The 18446-nt window shown below is 38.1% G+C and overlaps 1 protein-coding gene across 6 annotated transcripts in view; it reads right to left on the bottom strand.

The window, feature by feature from the left end:
• Nucleotides 1–18446, bottom strand: part of LOC131429404 (GAS2-like protein pickled eggs) — a 556322-nt gene that overhangs the window by 166863 nt on the left and 371013 nt on the right. For all 6 annotated transcript variants that reach the window (XM_058593488.1, XM_058593485.1, XM_058593486.1 and 3 more), the window contains one exon: nt 5259–5446. In XM_058593488.1, coding sequence (XP_058449471.1) covers nt 5259–5446 — 188 coding nt within the window. The remainder of the gene's footprint in view (nt 1–5258; nt 5447–18446) is intronic.

The following is an 18446-nucleotide window of genomic DNA, read 5'->3' as shown; positions in this document are numbered from 1 at the left end:
GCTTCACCCCCAAAGAAAAGAACAAATCAACAATACTAAAAGAACTAACAGGAATACACTGGGGAATAAATTACTTTAAGCCTTACTTATATGGAAGAAAATTTATGGACAGACCACCAACCTCTAGTATATCTATTTAACATGAAAAACCCTACTTCTAAGCTAACAAGAATGAGATTGGGTTTAGAAGAATTTGATTTCAACATAGAATATATTAATGCAAAAAGCAACGCTACGGCAGATGCATTATCCAGAATTATTACAACCTCCGATGAATTGAAAGCCCTCAACGTATTTAGAGTCAAACCAAGAGCCATGCCAAAATTAAATGATAATAATAATAATAATAATAACAACAATATTAAGAACAGCAACTTCAACAATAAACAGACAACTGTGACAGAAAAGTTACCAACGACAAAAGATAAAGAGACTGATCACCTCGTCATCTATACGAACGAAAACCCGACTGAAACGAGAACCTTACCTAAGTTAAGAATTACTGTAGAAAATACATACCTTTGGCTGCTCGGCCATCCATGGAAGTTGACCATCAATGTCAACTTCCCTGTCTGAGCAGCCTAGATAGCCGTGTAGTGTCGGTAGCGGTTTCCCAACTGACTAGGAATAACACTATGGTACACCTGTACCGTTGGTATAAGTCCACCAAACAGGTCAGCCGTGTGGCATCCGGCGGAATTATTTTTCACCAAAAATTGATCCACTGGTTTCCTGTTCCATGTTGCAAAAGGCCACAAAAATAGGAACTCCTAAGTCAAGGTGTATTTCCGTGCCGATGACTGAATGGCTGCAGGTGGTTAAATAATGCAGTCGTGAACGGAATATCTTGTGGTTTTCCCCTACTGTGTTAAGCGAAGCTCTGACACAGTGGACGACTTCTTTCTTCGCAACTCGTGGGATTTAAACGATTAAAACATTTAAAAAAATCCTTACATGGTTCGCTGTAGGCGATTATAAGCCAATATGTTTGGTTTCTTCTAGTTGTTGTACGATAAGTGCTGGAGATGGAGTGTCTCCAGCATAAACGTACAGCAACTATAAATCTATCCAGACTTCTGCAAGAAGGTAAAGCTTCTATAGCTTTGGTTCAAGAACCATATTTACAAAAGGGAAACTTCTACATTGGAAAATTGTTAAACCCAGTTTTTGTTGCCTTCAACAAGAACGGTATGACTAATCCACGTGAAATGCCTCGAGCATGCATACTTGCAAATAGTGCACTCGATGTTTTTCTCATATCGGAGCTCACAACTCGGGATATTTGTGCTGTCACAGTTGGTATGACTATTGATGGCATCGACAGAAAATATGTCTATTGTTCGGCATATTTTCCGCATAACCAACCTTCGCCGAGCGATGACTTCAAAAAGGTTGTATCATACTGCTGCAAAAGTGATTTACCGCTTGTAATCGGCAGTGACATAAATGCTCACCATATCATTTGAGAAGTTCTGATATGATGGAATTGAAGACCTCAGGATTTCAAATGCTGTTTACTTCTTATGGGTACCCGGACATTCTGGTATTTTGCTGGAAATGAATGGGCTGATGAGTTGGCTAGAGCTGGTGCAACGATTTCGTTGGTCCTGAACCAGCTTTACCACTTTCAACTAGTTGGATAAAGCACAAGATTCGTTCTTGGGCTGCATCCAAACATGCCAGCTACTGGCGCAGCTTGAAAACTTGCGCTCAGACAAAAGCATTTCTACCAGATTTAAATCTGAAAATGTCAAAGTGTCTACTGCATTTCTTCAATCATCATTGCAGTATTCTGGTTAGAGCTCTGACTGGACATTGCAAACTCAATTATCACATGGCTACTATTCAACACGAGTATTATTCGTGTGATTTGTGTGAATGCGATTATGGTACTTCATATCATCTGATATGTAACTGTCCCGCATTGACGCAACTACGTATCCGGATTTTTGGTTCTCCATGCATGGTTGAGTCTGTGTATGCGGAGCTAACATTAATGGATATTCTCTTGTTTCTCACCCAATCTGGTAAGGAGCTGTAGTTAGAAGGGTTCATCGTTCTTCCTGGAGTGAATGAATCCTTTCTGTATTCACCTTAGATAGGGTTTAGCAGATTGTTTGGCATCCTTTAGGGGTACCGAATTTACTTCTGCTCGTACATACTGCGAATCGTTCTGCATTCTTCCGGGAGTGCAGAATGGTGTCGCTTTTGTAAGATCTCTAAATCCTCTCGGAGGTTGGAGGTTTTATTAACAGCAGACTGTTTGGGACCTCGTAGAGGTTCAGAATTTACTTCTGCTTCCACTAAATGTGATCCCCAGCAGATTGTTCAGCATCCTTAAGGGGTGCAGAATTTACTTCTGCTTTTATGTGTTTTTGTGTCGTCAATTTTTCTCATCCTCCTAGTCCAACCCATTTCATTTCAATCCTTCCCTCTTATATACCGGGAAAATGATGCTAAAAACCAATTGATGGCAAGGCACAAATCTCTAAATATCAAGGGGAACGTGCCATTTGAGCCAACTTGTTCTAATTCCTGATTGCTGAACGCTACGGCAGATGCATTATCCAGAATTATTACAACCTCCGATGAATTGAAAGCCCTCAACGTATTTAGAGTCAACCCAAGAGTCATGACAAAATTAAATGATAATATTAATAATAACAACAATATTAAGAACAGCAATTTCAACAATAAACAGACAACTGTGACAGACACGTTACCAACGACAAAAGATAAAGAGACTGATCACCTCGTTATCTATACGAACGAAAACCGGACTGAAACGAGAACCTTACCTAAGTTAAGAATTACTGTAGAATGTAAATGAAAGAAGAGCTCTAGAACTCATACTTTCAACATTAGAACAAGAAATGACAAAAATGAAAATAAATAAAGAGGCAATATCGACAGAAGAAGCAATATTTAAAAGGGTACCCATAAATATATTCAAAACGTTAGTACAACAAACGAATAAAAACATACAAATAATAGTGTATCATCCACCCAAGTTCATCAGTGAACCTGGCAAGATACAGGATCTTTAAAAAAATTATCACGAAACCCCTACGGGAGGACATGTAGGACAGCATCGTCTGTACCTCAAAATAAGAGTATATTACAATTTCAAAAGTATGAAAGGAACTATTTCACGATTCATAAAGGCCTGTGAGTCGTGGAAAAGGAATAAAATTTTTAAACACACTAAAGAAAAACAAATAATAACCAACACACCGTCAAAACCATTCGAAATAATATCAATAGATACAAAGGTCCATTACCCAAATCCAACAATAACAACCGCTATGCAATAACTATACAATGTGAATAAAATACATTGCAATAATACCCATCCAAAACAAAGAAGCAAACACAATAGCTGAAAACTTAGTAGAAAAATTCATACTAATACATGGAAAATTTTTGGAATTAAAATCCGACCAAGGAACCGAGTACAAAAATGAAGTACTTGAGAAAGTATGCAAATACTTACAAATCAAACAAAATTTTGCAACAGCCTATCATCCACAGACTATTAGATCATTGGAGATAAATCACAGATGCCTAAACGAATATCTGCGATCTTTCGTCAATGAACATCAATCAGACTGGGATGACTGGTTACCATATTACGCATTTACCTACAACACTACACCACATTCGGAGCATCAATTTACACCATACGAATTAGTCTTTGGAATTACAGCCAAATTACTGCAAGAAAATTACCCAAAGATAACGACCCCCGTTTACAATCTTGACCTTTACAACAACAAACTCAAATACAAACTGGAAAAATCTAACGTAATAGCAAAACAAAGATTAAGTGAAAGTAAAAACTCCAGATGCAAAAACTCAAATATCCATATAACGCACTAGAAGTACAAATAGGAGAAATAGTGTATTTACAAAACGAAAATAGGAAGAAACTTGATTTATTTTATATTAGACTGTAACACAATAATAAATGTTTTTGATGTAAATTGCGAAATCGAAAACAACATAACAAAACAACGAATGATAGTACACAAAAACAAAAACTTGATTTATTTTATATTAGACCGTACACCATAATAAATGTTTTTGATGTAAATTGCGAAATCGAAAACAACATAACAAAACAACGAATGATAGTACACAAAAACAGACTTGTAAAGGGTGAAAAAAAAATTATATATATTTTTATGACACACATACAACCCCAATCAAACCACACATACAGTAGATTACATACAGCAGATACACAACACACTACGACATACACTATCCATTGATCATGTTAGGAAGCCAGTTCGATGACATTTGAATGATTACACTACGTTACATCATTCAACCAAAAGGAGGGTGATGTAACATGATAATATTGATCCGACTAACCCAAACGAAATACTTTCCCAGATTCCAATATTCACACGATCGTTAACCAATCCTTCTCTGATCACGGATCATAAACTAAAATCGAACATGCACCAAAATCCCAAACAATCGTTACATTTCCCAAGAGCCGATTGCAAAACGGTATAAGTTCCCATGCTAGCCAGCCGTGTTGCAACATATGCTGCACACAGCAAGTTAAGCTAGCTTCCCACACTATCTGCCTAGGCGACATTTCTTTCCCTCTCTCTTTCTCCTCTCTCCCGCTAACAATTTATTTAACGAAAGAATTGCAACTGGCTCCTCCCACCTTTATATACATTATAGAACAGGCAGTAGGCTAGTTTAAGTCTGAAAACTTTTCAATAAAGCATTATTAGTTGAACTATTGAACCAACTATATAAAAGTTTTAGAACGAAAGCCACAACAAGAACACGAGCCCCCACTGCCCCTCTGTAATAGCGGCCCTGTAATACATTTAGATATCTCATTATTTCCATTAGAGGGACATATTATAACGCTTTATCCTACTTTTTCGAGTGAACTCGAACAAAGCGCGATGATCGAGTTCGAATCGAGAACCATACGAGAAACGGTCGACCCATAAAATTTTAATCCAGCTCATAATACCCCGGTATTGGATCGGCTCGGTAATGTTACAATAGATATCCATATTCATAGTAATTGAACTCATATCAAAATATGAATAAGTAATATATGACGAGATTCTACCGAAACCACATGTCTTCCAAGTCGAAATAATATAGGAAATGATGTGCAAAGTAGAATTATTGAAAAATACGTTGTATGAGAGTGTAGAATTATGGAATCTTGGACAAATTGATTCTTGTTTGTTAAGTGAAAATTATTCTTTGCAACTTACCTGTCATAAAAAACTTGTGCCTTGTGAAGTTCTATTCCATAGGCCGAGTTATTTGTTTTAGTCAATAACCTAGCTGCAACAGTTGACCGATGCTGTGCTTTGCATCGGCATGGGTCATGTTTGTCCAAATAATGTGAGAGTGTATCCCAGCCACCACCAACTCGAACCATTACATGCGAACGTAATATCTAAAATGACGGAAAAAGTAAAACAATATAGCACCCAGCTAAAAATTCAGGTTTGAATCATTTTGTAATTAAATATTGGACAAAACCTTAAAATATTTTGAGTTATTCCCTTTCTCTATAGAGAGGATATAGAATTGTAAGAAAACCGATTTTTAACGGAACCTTGGAGACTCCTAGTGTTATATGTTTAATGATTGTTTTCACAATTTAAGTGAGATAATTATTGAGTGTAAAAATTTTACACTCACTGTATTTAGTGGCTCATAACCCAACTAAAAACTATTTTTGCTTAAATATTCGTTCCGTTAAATATGGTGAGTTTATATCAAATTCAGATACGTTTTGTGTTATTTAAAATAACAAAATGCGATAGTATTTGATAACCACATCCGATCCGGTTTGCCCCATTTGTATGATTCTATCGTCGGCTCGTTAGTATTGTGAGCTGATTAAATAAACATAAAGACGATTTCGAACGAGTCTAAGTATTGTTTTATTTAAAAGATATTTTTATTCAGGCCTATTTGCGTACAAGCTTTACGTGGCCGATTGAGCCGTTTTTTAAAATAATTTTTTTTTTGAGTTGGATCTCGTTGTCACCCTTCCATTTCCCTCCTGCGAGGATTAAGGGGGAACTTCGTTCGTGGTTCGTCTCGTCATCCATTGCCGCATCGTGGTATTGTTGTAGATTTCGTTGCTAGTTGCTGTAAATGCGCTTTGTTGTACATTGTTTGCAGTTGCTGGTTGGTTGGATGGTAAGTTGTTAACTGCAGCTGATGTACTTTGTTCTATAGGGGATACGTTGGATGGTTTCGTTCAAGGGGATGCTTCACTGATGACTGTCATAGGTGTACTGGGGTTGCTTAGGGTTGGTGTGAAGGAAGCACCGTTGTCCTTTGGTGTAGTTGTCTCCTTGTCCGGTTTATCACATGGCTTACCGTACTGAACAGCTTTTTGGCAATATTGGCATGTGGCCATCTGATTGTCATAGGTAACAAGTGATTTGCACGGAATTCTTGTATCTTGACCGGAAATCACATAAGAAGGTATAGACCTCTTCAAGTGTATGCGTAATAAACGTACGCCATTTAAAATACCGGGGAAAAAATTCTTCCACTTTTCTTTTTCGATAGAAAGAATCTCTCTGTATTGGAACATAGTTTTGCGAATATAAGAATCGGTGACGCTTGAGGGAAGATCATGCACACGCACTTCTATAGCACTATCTTCCATATATACTGGAATGCTGCACTTAACGTTCTCGTGCTCCACATAGTGCACATTGTTATTGTCTTTTGCGAATTGAATTGCATCTAACTTTTTATAAAACTGGATGTAAACAACATTATTTGTTTTATTGCATTGAAGTAAATGCACACGTTTAATGTCAAGATGCATTTGCTCCTTAAACAAACTTTCAAGTTCTCGTATCGAAGGTCGAATTTTGCACTGCCTGAAGTCAACAACAATTGTATTGTTTCGTGTCGGCGGTAGCTTTTGTTCGTTTGGTTCACTCATTTCGAGGTCGCTCTATTGTTCACTACACAATACTGCACTTGGTTTCTTCTGTCCCGAACGTAAGCGGTATTGTTTTATCGACTGAATTGGATGAGATGTGAAACCGATCTGAGTCTAAGTATTTCGAAATCATTTCGTTCGTCTACGAGAACTTTTGTTGCATTGAGAAACATTAGGATTTGTCGGTTACGTCACATATAAGATTACATATCTCGAAAGAGAAATGTTCGTCATAAGCTCTTCAAATTTGATTGATATTGTCAGATTTCAAATAAGCTTAAGTTTATCTAATTTCGTTGAGTCATCTTCGAGAAATTTTCGCCGATTGAAAATGTGCAGCTAGTCGGTTACGTCACTTTTATTTCATACCTTCAAAATCAGAAGTGGCAAGAATTGGATTTTCGAAATTCTTCTTTAAAAAACACAACGCGTTTATTTGGTTACGTCACTTATTTCAAAATATCTCCGGAAACATAAGTGACAGCTATCTGATATTCAAACTTGATCAATAATCCAACGAAACTAGGCGTGTAAAAATCGGTTCTCTCTGAGGAAATTGCGCGTTAAAATAACGGTTGGATTATGTCAGAGATATAACTGCCCGATCGTCAAGCCCTACCATATTTATAACGAAACGCCATCTGGTCTCGTTAGTAGTTAAACAAAAAGTTTTCTAACAAGTATTAAAAAGAATTCCTTCTTTCTAGATACGATATGTTGATCGGGTGAATGACGTGAATACGAATAAAACTGACATTCTTTTCCACACATCGGAAAAGTTTTCTGTAGTTTGAGCAGGAGTATAGAATTTATTATGAATAAAGATAACAAACCTAATAGAAATACATTTATGTCGAATTTTACAAAAAAATGGAATAATTGAATTTTTCATCAAACAGTAAGTCAAATTATGGCAACGACGCGCGTTGCCATAATTTTACTTACCATGTCAAACGAATCAACTGATACGAAATATTCTCAATTTGTAACGAAAATAATACGAATTTATGTTTTTTCGAGGGTACTTTTTGGGAATTGTCAAAACATGTTCGGTAAACTGTTGTATCTAAAACATGAAGCAATGTATAAATCATTAATTAAAAATAAGAGGATACAATAAAACAAAATTCAATAGAATCTGCTCGGTTTTGGCTGTTTGAATTTGTAAACTTGTAATACATAAGAATATAAAAAAAGTCTTTTTTGGAGATTCATAATACGAACTGATCGAATACGTGAACTCATGAAATTGTAATGTATTTTTATGAATAGCTTAATTCTTACTACTCGTATTGTTTATGGGAACTTCCATATATCGGAATATTAGAGTTTTTAAGAATATGCATAGATGTATAGGTGGTCAGCCCATCACAATAAATATCTCACTCAGCATGCACAAGATTCTGATCTGTAACAATGAATGAACAATTTACCAATAGGCGCGAGAATCAATTATAAGAGCATTTGGGTTTCAAATTGAATGCCTGAATTGACCGTCGCTGTTTTGGCCTTACCTTGGTGTGTTCCGGTTTGAAAAAACGTCCGAGGCCAAATATGCGAACAGTTCTCCTGTTTTTCGTACCTTTTTTTCAGGTCTCAACTGCAGTGAGGTGTCAACAGGAAAGTGCAGCTACAGGTAAGTAACTCCTATGCGGATAGCCAACCAAAGACGAGAATCGCAGCAACAGGTAAGTATATGATTTCACATTTTTACTTAATTAAACTATATTTTACTAATTAATACTCTACACTACTTTATTACCACAATTTGCACTTGGGGGTTGATGGCCGACCTGTCGCAATGAACTGAATTGATTTACTAAAACATAACCGATTATGATGTATTGGTATACAATGTGTTGGTCGAGTATTCTACCTTGCGTGTACAGTTCTTGACTTTCTGCGCATAGCGGCTCATTTAGAAATCATTCAACCTAACTTATCGAAGAGGATTGTTACTTGTATAACAGTTTCGCTTCTCTCTTTATTCTATACGTAAACAGTAGCCGGCCACCTAAATTTGTTTACAAATTTATATTTACACATATGTTAACTTTTTTTTCAGAGCTAAATCCTTTAAAATTCAGTTAAGTAGAACAATTTGTGTCTTTTGTAGTGAATGCTGCTACCCTTTGAAGATCATTTTCTTGCGGCTGCATGTCGATGTTCATAGGAAGGGGATAAATTCTGGATACTGGGCGCATGTAGACACCAGTTGCAGTTTTCACTGTTACAACTCTGGAATGACCGTCTTCACCAGGATAAGTGGCGATGATTTTAGCAAGTGGCCAAGAGATTGATGACATATTATCATCTCGCACTAAAACTAGCTGGCCTACTTCTAATTGGACCGATGTTGAAGATTTTTGATGCAGACTGTTTATTTTCGGTACTCTTTTTTCCATCGAACTCAATGTTGTTGAATCAGCTGCTGTAATTGCTGATAGTGTTTTAATCGATTGGGGTGTATTTTAGTGTAATCTGGATCTGGTAATGCTCCCTGTGACGATCCCGTAAAGAAATGTCCTGGAGTTAGCACGTCGAGCTCAGAGGGACCTTCCGAAAGTGGAGTAAGTGGACGAGTGTTTATGTTGGCCTCGATCTGCGTTAATAGAGTGACGAAATCTTCGTACGATAGTTTACATTGACCGATCGTTTTGATCAACGAAGTGTTTGCTGGTTTTACTGCTGCTTCCCATAGCCCTCCGGAATTTTGTGCTCGAGCGGGTATGAATTTTCATTGAATCTCTCTATTGACACATTCATTGATAAATTTTTCATGGCTAGGTTTATCGTTATGCATATGATATAGTGCCAGTAGAGTATTTTTTGCTCCTTTGAAATTAGTTCCATTGTCGGAATGAATTTCTTTAGACAAATCACGACATGCTATAGAAAGACGTAAAGCGGTGATAAACGGAATGGACATATGTAGAACAAGAGTAACTAAAACACCTAATATTAATAACGAATCGTATGAACAACAAAGATGAAAGGCCAAAGGGTCAAAACACTTGTACTGTAAAATGTTGATGTAATACACAAAAATAAGATTAATAAACAGATATTTATGCAAAAAAAAAAGTCAGATCCGACTTCTGGTTTAGGAGATACACGGTGATTAGTATATAAATGTCCATTTCACATAAATTAATCAGGTTTATCGGGTTCGCAGATTTGGATAGTCGATTACCAAAACAATTTATTTCAGTTTAAGCGGTATTCGTTTTTGGATTCGGAATGTACCCCAAATTTTAATTCGCACTACAATTTCTCAAAGATGTCTACACACTCCTCAGGTGAATTTAACAGATTTTGGCTACACCGATTCTAGAATTCCGGTTCCAGTATCGAATCGTTTCTCAAAGTTCAATCATTTTCTCAAAATTTCTCGATTATTTTCTCAAAATTGAACTTCAAAATCAAAAATTCAGGTCCCATACAAAATACAAATCTGGACTCAAGGTCCCATACAAAATTGGTGAATTTTATCCGATTCTTGAATTACAGATTATGAATTTTTATAATTCATACCGATATAGAAGATGTAAATTGTTTGGCGTATTAATTTATGGCCATACGAATCATTTTGGGTTATGCTAGTTTCTAAATACCGGCTCTAGAAGTACCATAAATAAAGACGAAAATCTCTAAATTTGAACTTACTTCGACATCTCATGGAATGTTCAATCGATTGTCACACGTTAAGATTGAAATTCGATACGGTTTGCAGTTTCGACATTACAGGGTAATGAGTGATTAAAATCTCAATTTGCCGTTTAAAACGACGATAATTAAAATAATGTCATGAGAACTAAAACACCTAAAAGTCGGATCGGGATAAAACTCAATATCAATCTATGGGACCGAAATACCTTTCATTTGAATCTGAGTTTGTGAAAATCGGTTCAGCCATCTCTGTGAAATCGAGTGACATTATTTGTCACGTACACACATACATACACACAAAGATACAAACACACAGACGTTTGCTCAGTTTGTCGAACTGAGTGGAATGGTACATGATAAACGGCCCACCGAGCCTCGGTTCAAAAGGCCGTTTTCACAGTGATTGTATAACCTTTCTATATGAGTAAGGCAAAAACCACTTTTCCGTGGTTATTATCAGCAATTTTTTGTTAACGGAGCAGTATATTGTGGGAAGTTTTAGTTTTCTGTTTCATTTGGAAGAAAAAGGCAGCTGAAGCGCATCAAATGCTTGTGGATGTTTATGGTGATAATACTAAATCATGTAAAGAATGGTTTCGACGTTTCAAGAATGTAGATTTTAGCGTTAAAGACAGCCCTTGCTCTGAACAACCGAAAACTCTCGATGACAAACAGAGTCATTAGAAGTGACTCAACAAGCAGTTTCTGTATGATTAAATTCCATAGGAATTATTCAAAAGCAAGGCAGTTGAGATCCTTATAAACTGAAACCGAGAGACATTGAATGGCGATTTTTTACTTGCGAGCAGTTTATTCAAAAGGCAACAAAGAAAGGGTCTTGGGATGAAAAAAGTATATTCTATGATAATCTGAAGAAGAAAAAATATTAGGTTAATTATTCCCGTCGTCCTCAACATCAACAGCAAAGCCGAATATTCATGGTTCGATGGTCATGTTGTGCATCTGGTAGGACCAAAAAAATGTTGTATACTATGACCTGCTACAACCAGGCGATCCTTGTGATCGACATAGGCTGCAATTTATGCGTTGGAGCCGTACATTACGAGAAGAGTGACCGAAATACAAGCGAAGACATGATAAAGTTATTCTCCTGCATGACAACGTTCGGCCTTATGTCACCAAATTCGTGCAAGAATATTTGGAAACGCTCAAGTGGGACATTTTACCGCACCCACCGTATTCTCCTGACATTATTCCTTCTGATTACAGGTTGGTTCGATGGATGCAGCACGATCTGGCAGGTCATCAATTTACTTCTTTCGCAGCAATCAAACATTGGTTTCAGAATTTGATCACCTCTAAAGACGAGACATTTTTTCGAAAATTGTGTGAGAGGTGAGAAAAAGTAGTAAATAGCGATCGACGATACATTGATTAATCCTTAAATATATATAATTCATTTTGAAATAAATGCAGTTTTGACCGCAAAAAACGTACCAAATTAATTTGCACCCTCAATATTCGTAAAGGTTTTCTAGATAACCACCCAAAAATATGTATCCAATAGCTACACTTCTTGACACAAATTATTCTCTAGTATATGGAATTCTTACACAATCATGGTTAGCATCTGAACACTCTTTTTCCCACTAAGAATTAAGGGCAGTATTTTTTTATAGTAAAATAGAAGAAATTTCAACCTTCGAGCAGAGGGAGCTCTGTATGACTTAGAATCCCATCTAAATCGAGGTTTGTAAGATCAAAACTTTATGCCTAGAATCGTCAACCTTGATTAAGAGCGGAAAATCAAAACAATTTTAATTCGGCTCTAACAAACATTTAGTTTATATTATGGGCCTTCGGTCAAATAAAACTTGAGTGAAATGGTGTAATCCAAAGTATCTATATATCAGTGAACCAAATCATCATTAGAAAAAATTTTGGCCATTTCATATATTTTGGCCCACTTAACAAACTTGATGGATTAAATCGATGTTGAGTAACACATGTTGCATCAATTTGAAGCTTATCACATTGAACTACCAATTGCGGAAGGGTTTTTCAAAGATATTACAACATTTGGTGGATATTTTTATAAAGTGGGCCAATATAAAATCAATCCTAAAGTGGGCCAAAATATACGTCGATGTATCATGTATTGTAAGCATACCATTTAAATTTAACAACGATGCATTCGAATGCAACCACCGATTTTGTATTTCACTTTTCGTTCGAAATAACAAAAACGGTTATTTTGGTACAGTATACGATTAAAATAATCTTTTATTTGGCTTATACATAGATTTACAAACAAAATACTCGTACGAGAGATAAAAATGTAATCGCAAGACAGCATAATGTTGAATACCTGCACTTATACACACATCCTGAATTTATACCTATAAGTTTAGTATATTTGTTCAGTTCTTTTGTAGAATTTGTAGTGACACCAATGATGATGGGACGATTTAATGAGTTTAATTACCACCAATGGAAATGCTCTGATCGCGTGACTTCCAACAACATTCAATGCTGCTGATTAGCTGTGATGTGGCGTGATTGACGGGCTTTCCGAGCATACTATTATGATGTGTTGGTCTTATCTGCTACAGCAATCCAATACGTCTATGGAAAAATTGCAGACCAACTCCAAATTCACAGCAGACAATTCTCTGTTATGATGTGTCTTCTGAATGTAGGCATATTTGCCGACACATCTTTTCTATGTCGGCAACCAAAGCGACAGCGTGTTCGTGGAAGCGTATCAGTAGATTTAACAAATCATCCTGTATTACCGGTCCAGTAAGAAACGCATCATTGAAAGACAAATTCGTAGAAGCTTTTGCTGAACCATAGAAAACCACTCACACCTTTGTTGTTGAGCTTGATTCTTTGAAAACTGGAAAATGAGGAAGATAACAAACTGGTTTTCGTTTCTCCCGCAAACCGTCCACTGAGCCGATGAGCTTCATATGTTCCAGATCTAGATATTCTTGCATGAATTCGCAGTAATGCCTCTTCAGTTCGGAGTCTTTCGTCAGCCGTCTTTCCAAATGTTGAAATTTTCGTATTGCTGCATCCTTCGATTCTCCAATCATTTCGTGGAAATTCATGTGCTTTGGATAACGCACTACATATCGCCCGTTTGTATCACGACTGACCGCATTCTGGAAATGTAGTTCACAATCTTCCTCTTTTTGGGTTCGAGGTTTTTCGATGGATTTATTCAGCGATTTTTTTACAGCTAAGGTGCATCTAATTGTTGGTATTCCACCGTTCCAATCGGATTCACCAGCTGCAAACCATCCGAAAACCGTGTTGATGAAAACTGGAAGAGTATGTCGATCCTAAGAATTTGTAACCGACCACCATCCATGAGATGAAATCGTAATAAAACTGTGACCAGTACCAATTCAATCGGATGCAAAGTGTAGAGTTCATGATCACCTAAATCCATATCGGACGGTGGATTCCAATGTGCCAATGGCATAGACGTAGATGGCTGATTGTCTGTTACCTGCTCCAAAACCAAAAATTCCATTGGCAACGAAAAATCTAGCGTATGCGAGCTAATAACCGTAGATACTTCCCAAGAAATATGCCTTCTTGTTTATCCGATTCCGCTAATTTCCACTTTCTTGTCGATACGTGGAAGTTTGAGAAGTTGACATAGTCTTTCTTACATGAGATTTGTCTGTGAACCTGAATCCAGTAACGCCCTGGCGAGATATGTTCGTCCCTATCTATCCTTCACCTTCAGTATCATCGTCAGCAAGAAAATATGCGATCCTGTGATACCCATCGTCATGTTAGATTATATAGATGCGACCGAACTAAAAACCAAACCACAAGAGTTCGACGCAGCCCCAGAAGTCGATGGAGACCCACCACTCTCAGTTGTACCTGCCGCAGAAGATGAACCAGAACCAGGAAACCCGGGATGAAGTAAATAATGATGCTTCTTAAAACAGGATCTGCACCGATATATCGACGGACATTCTCGTGCCAAATGATTACGTCCCATACAGTTAATGCACAATCGCTTAGAGTTGGTGATTTGCAGTCTTTTATCAATCGAATGTTGCTCGCAGCGTGGACCGAAACCTTCGCTGGTCTGTATTTAGCACCGTTTGGAGAAGACAAATAAGCTGAACTTGAAGAATGTTGATCCACTGAAACTGCATCAAGCACACGTATCTGCTTCTTCAGAAAGTTTACTTATCCGGCAAATGATAGTTCATCGTCACCTGAAGGATGCTTCTCCCAGCGTTTTTAAGTACCTTCATCAAATTTCGAAACCATTTGATGAACCCACATCGCACCCCATCCATTCGTTTTTTTCGCCCACCTGATCTAGAGTTTTTGTATTACGCTGAAAATATTCTATGATGTGAATAGCAACAGCGGATTCCCTTTTTATCTTCGGATACTCGAATAAAGTGTTCAAGTGTCTCTTTTTGTATGTATGTGAGTATGTGTGAAGCCAACATCAGTTCAAGGCATTACCAGTGTATGCGGGTAGACATACAGTAGATAAGCTTTCATATAAGCTTTCATATAACTGCTGTTTAGAAGGCCAAAATGGGTTTTGAGCACCCGGCGCCTTTCAGCAATACCACCCAGCCATATAATACAAAATTTCGCTATCCAGATTAAACCCGCCTGATGGTTTTGTTTGAAAGAAGAGTGCGTCTTACTCATTTCAGACCTACAGGGAGAAACACAAAGATTTCCCCACGTGACTCCCCAAGTAGCAAATGTAACTTATTGAAATTTCAAGAGGTTCTACAATTGTTTTAGAAATGTTTTTTTATGTTAGATATGTTCAAAAAGATTTTTAAATGTATTAAAATCAGTTGTAAAACCTGTTAAGTTTTACGATAATACCGAAAAAAATCACTATAGAACAATTTTAAGTATGTCATGTGCAGCATATCACCAACTTGCCCACGTTGCACTAGTAGTCATAGAAGCTCTGCCAAAATTTTCACATCGACATGTAAAAACGAAGTAACTAAAACAATTGTTGAACTTATCAACAATTTTCCAAATGGCTGTCATAATTGTAACGGACTCAAAAATGCCGAAATGGCTGTATATCTCTTGTGAAGGAAAAATAGTGAAATTTTACTCTCCGCAAGGCAAAAAATGATAAGCCGAATTGAAAACCTCGCAGAAAAGCTGTCCAGTCCGCATTGTCTTGAGTTGACTGCCTCATGAAATTTTAGGTCAGTGAGCGCAGTTTTCTTCATTTTTAGACAAACAGTTCGAAACTTGCAAATAAGTTGTACCAGATTTATCTGCTTGAAATGAACGTAAAACTTTTCGATATGAGAATATTATCATAAAAGTTTCAGGAACACAGCATTAGATACGCAATGAAAACAAAAATCAAATCAGATAATTTAGATTTCGGTTTCTATCTCGCGAAAAAATTAACAGACCTGACCAGGCGCGTAGCCAGAGAAAATTTTCGGGGGGGGGGGGGGGGGGGGGGGGGGGTTTAGAACATGGTGCTAAATCAACACATGTACAATTTATATCACAATGTTTCCCATGGGTTATAATTTTTTGTTTCGGGGGGGGGGGTTTGAACCCCTAAACCCCCCCCCCCCCCTGTATACGCGCCTGGACCTGACATCACTTTTCAAAGGTATTGAATGAAAAGTTAAGTTCATCATAGTTACTCTCATAACAGATCGGCTGAAAAGTTCGTATCGTTTCTATGAGAGGGCGCCACTAGAATTAAATCCATACCATTTTCAGTTAGTACCAACCTTCAAAAGATACGTGTATAAATTTGACAGCTGTCTGATTATTAGTTTGTGAGATATTACATTTTGAGTGAAGTTACTTTTGTTATTGTGAAAAAAATGGAAAAAAAGGAATTTCGTGTGTTGATGAAACACTACTTTTTTATGAAAAAAAGTGCCGCCGATACCAAAAAATGGCTTGATGAGTGTTATCCAGACTCTGCACCGGGCGAAGCAACAATTCGTAAGTGGTTTGCAAAATTTCGTACTGGTCATATGAGCACCGAAGACGATGAACGCAGTGGACGTCCAAAAGAGGCTGTTACCGATGAAAACGTGAAAAGAATCCACAAAACAGCTATAGGCCTGGGGTGTCCTTTGCTGTATCAAGCATACGTCTCCACATAACTCGGTCCATGGCTGCTCGTCGCCATCCACTCAAGGCACGGATGCTTCTGAGATCACCCTCCACTTGATCGATCCACCTTGCTCGCTGCGCTCCTTTTTTCTTGTACCAGTCGGATTAGATTCAAGAACCATTTTCACTGGGCTGTCGTCCGACATCCTTAAGACATGCCCAGCCCATCGTAGACGTCCGATTTCAGCTGTCCGTACGGGATAGGTGGTTCTCCTAGCAGCTGTTGCAATTCGTGATTCATACGCCGTCCCACGTTCCGTCTTCCATCTGCACTCCGATATAGATGGTCCTCAGTACCTTTCTTTCGAAAACACTGAGGGCGCGTTTGTCTTCTGCCATCATAGTCCAGGTCTCGTGGCCATAGAGAACAACCGGTCTTGCGTTTTGTAGATGATCAATTTCGTGCGGTAGCGTACTTTTCTCGATCGGAGGGTTTTTCTAAGTCCAAAGTACGCTCGATTCCCTGTCAAAATACGTCTATGAATTTCTCTGCTGGTGTCATTATCGGCGGTCACCAGTGAGCCCAAATACACGAACTCGTCAACCACCTCGATATCGTCACCGTTTATCAATATTCGTGGTGGGAGGCGTAGTGTTTCTTCTTTAGAGCCACTTCCTCTCATGTATTTTGTTTTCGACGCATTTATGGCCAGTCCGATACGCCTAGCTTCAGCTTTCAGTCCGATGTAGGTTTCCGTCATCTTCTCAAGGTTACGTGTCACAGTATCAATATCGTCAGCGAAGCCAAAAAGTTGTACGAACTTTCGGAAGATCGTGCCACTCGTAACGATCCTCGCTCTTCGAATCACATCTTCCAGGGCAATATTGAACAAGATACAAGAAAGTCCATCACCTTGACGTAGCCCTCTCCGAGATTTGAAGGGACTCGAGAGCGTCCCAGATACTCGGACGTAACACATCACTCTATCCATTGTTGCTTTGACCAATCGCGTCAGTTTGTCCGGGAAACCGTATTCGTGCATTATCTGCCAAAGCTGTTCTCGATCGATTGTATCGTATGCCGCTTTGAAGTCAATGAATAGGTGATGCGTGGGTACGTTGTATTCACGACACTTCTGGAGTACTTGTCTTATCGCGAATATGTTATCCGTAGTGGCGCGGGCTCCAGTAAATCCCGCTTAGTACGGCCCTACGAATTCCTTAGCTATTGGTGATAGACGACGGCAAAGGATTTGGGAGAGTACCTTGTAGGCGGCGTTCAGCAATGTGATTGCGCGAGTTAGCAACGGAGCTACCCGAGCGAGGACAGCGAGAATTGCTGACGAACACGTTAGCATCGGCGCCAGCCTGACGGGACAGACAAGAACGCTGACGGAACATTTCGCACCTGAAGACATCGATCTATGGGAACGGAGAAAAGTCACGTCCACTAAAAAGTGCAATTTGACATTATGAGCTGTAGATACAATTGAATTAAAGAATAAAGTCAGTTTAATTTTTGCAAGTGAAACGAGCGGTTGTGTTTTTTTAAAAAGACATTTAGATTAGTGAAAACTTAACTGGAGGCTCCGGCGAGATCCTCGTGGACGGGAATAGAATAAGTGATCGTGTAGTGAAAAAAATCCTTTAAGAAAAAACTTAGTGACAAAATTCTTCAAAATTGATTAGTGCTAAGTGCTGGTTATAAGAGCCAGGTCACAAACCGGTTAAAGGAACCGGA

This window comes from Malaya genurostris, chromosome 2 (genome assembly GCF_030247185.1).
Source record: "Malaya genurostris strain Urasoe2022 chromosome 2, Malgen_1.1, whole genome shotgun sequence".
Taxonomy (NCBI): Eukaryota; Metazoa; Arthropoda; class Insecta; order Diptera; family Culicidae; genus Malaya; species Malaya genurostris.
Note: the sequence above shows the minus strand (reverse complement) of the source record. Positions and strands in the feature narration are given on the sequence as shown.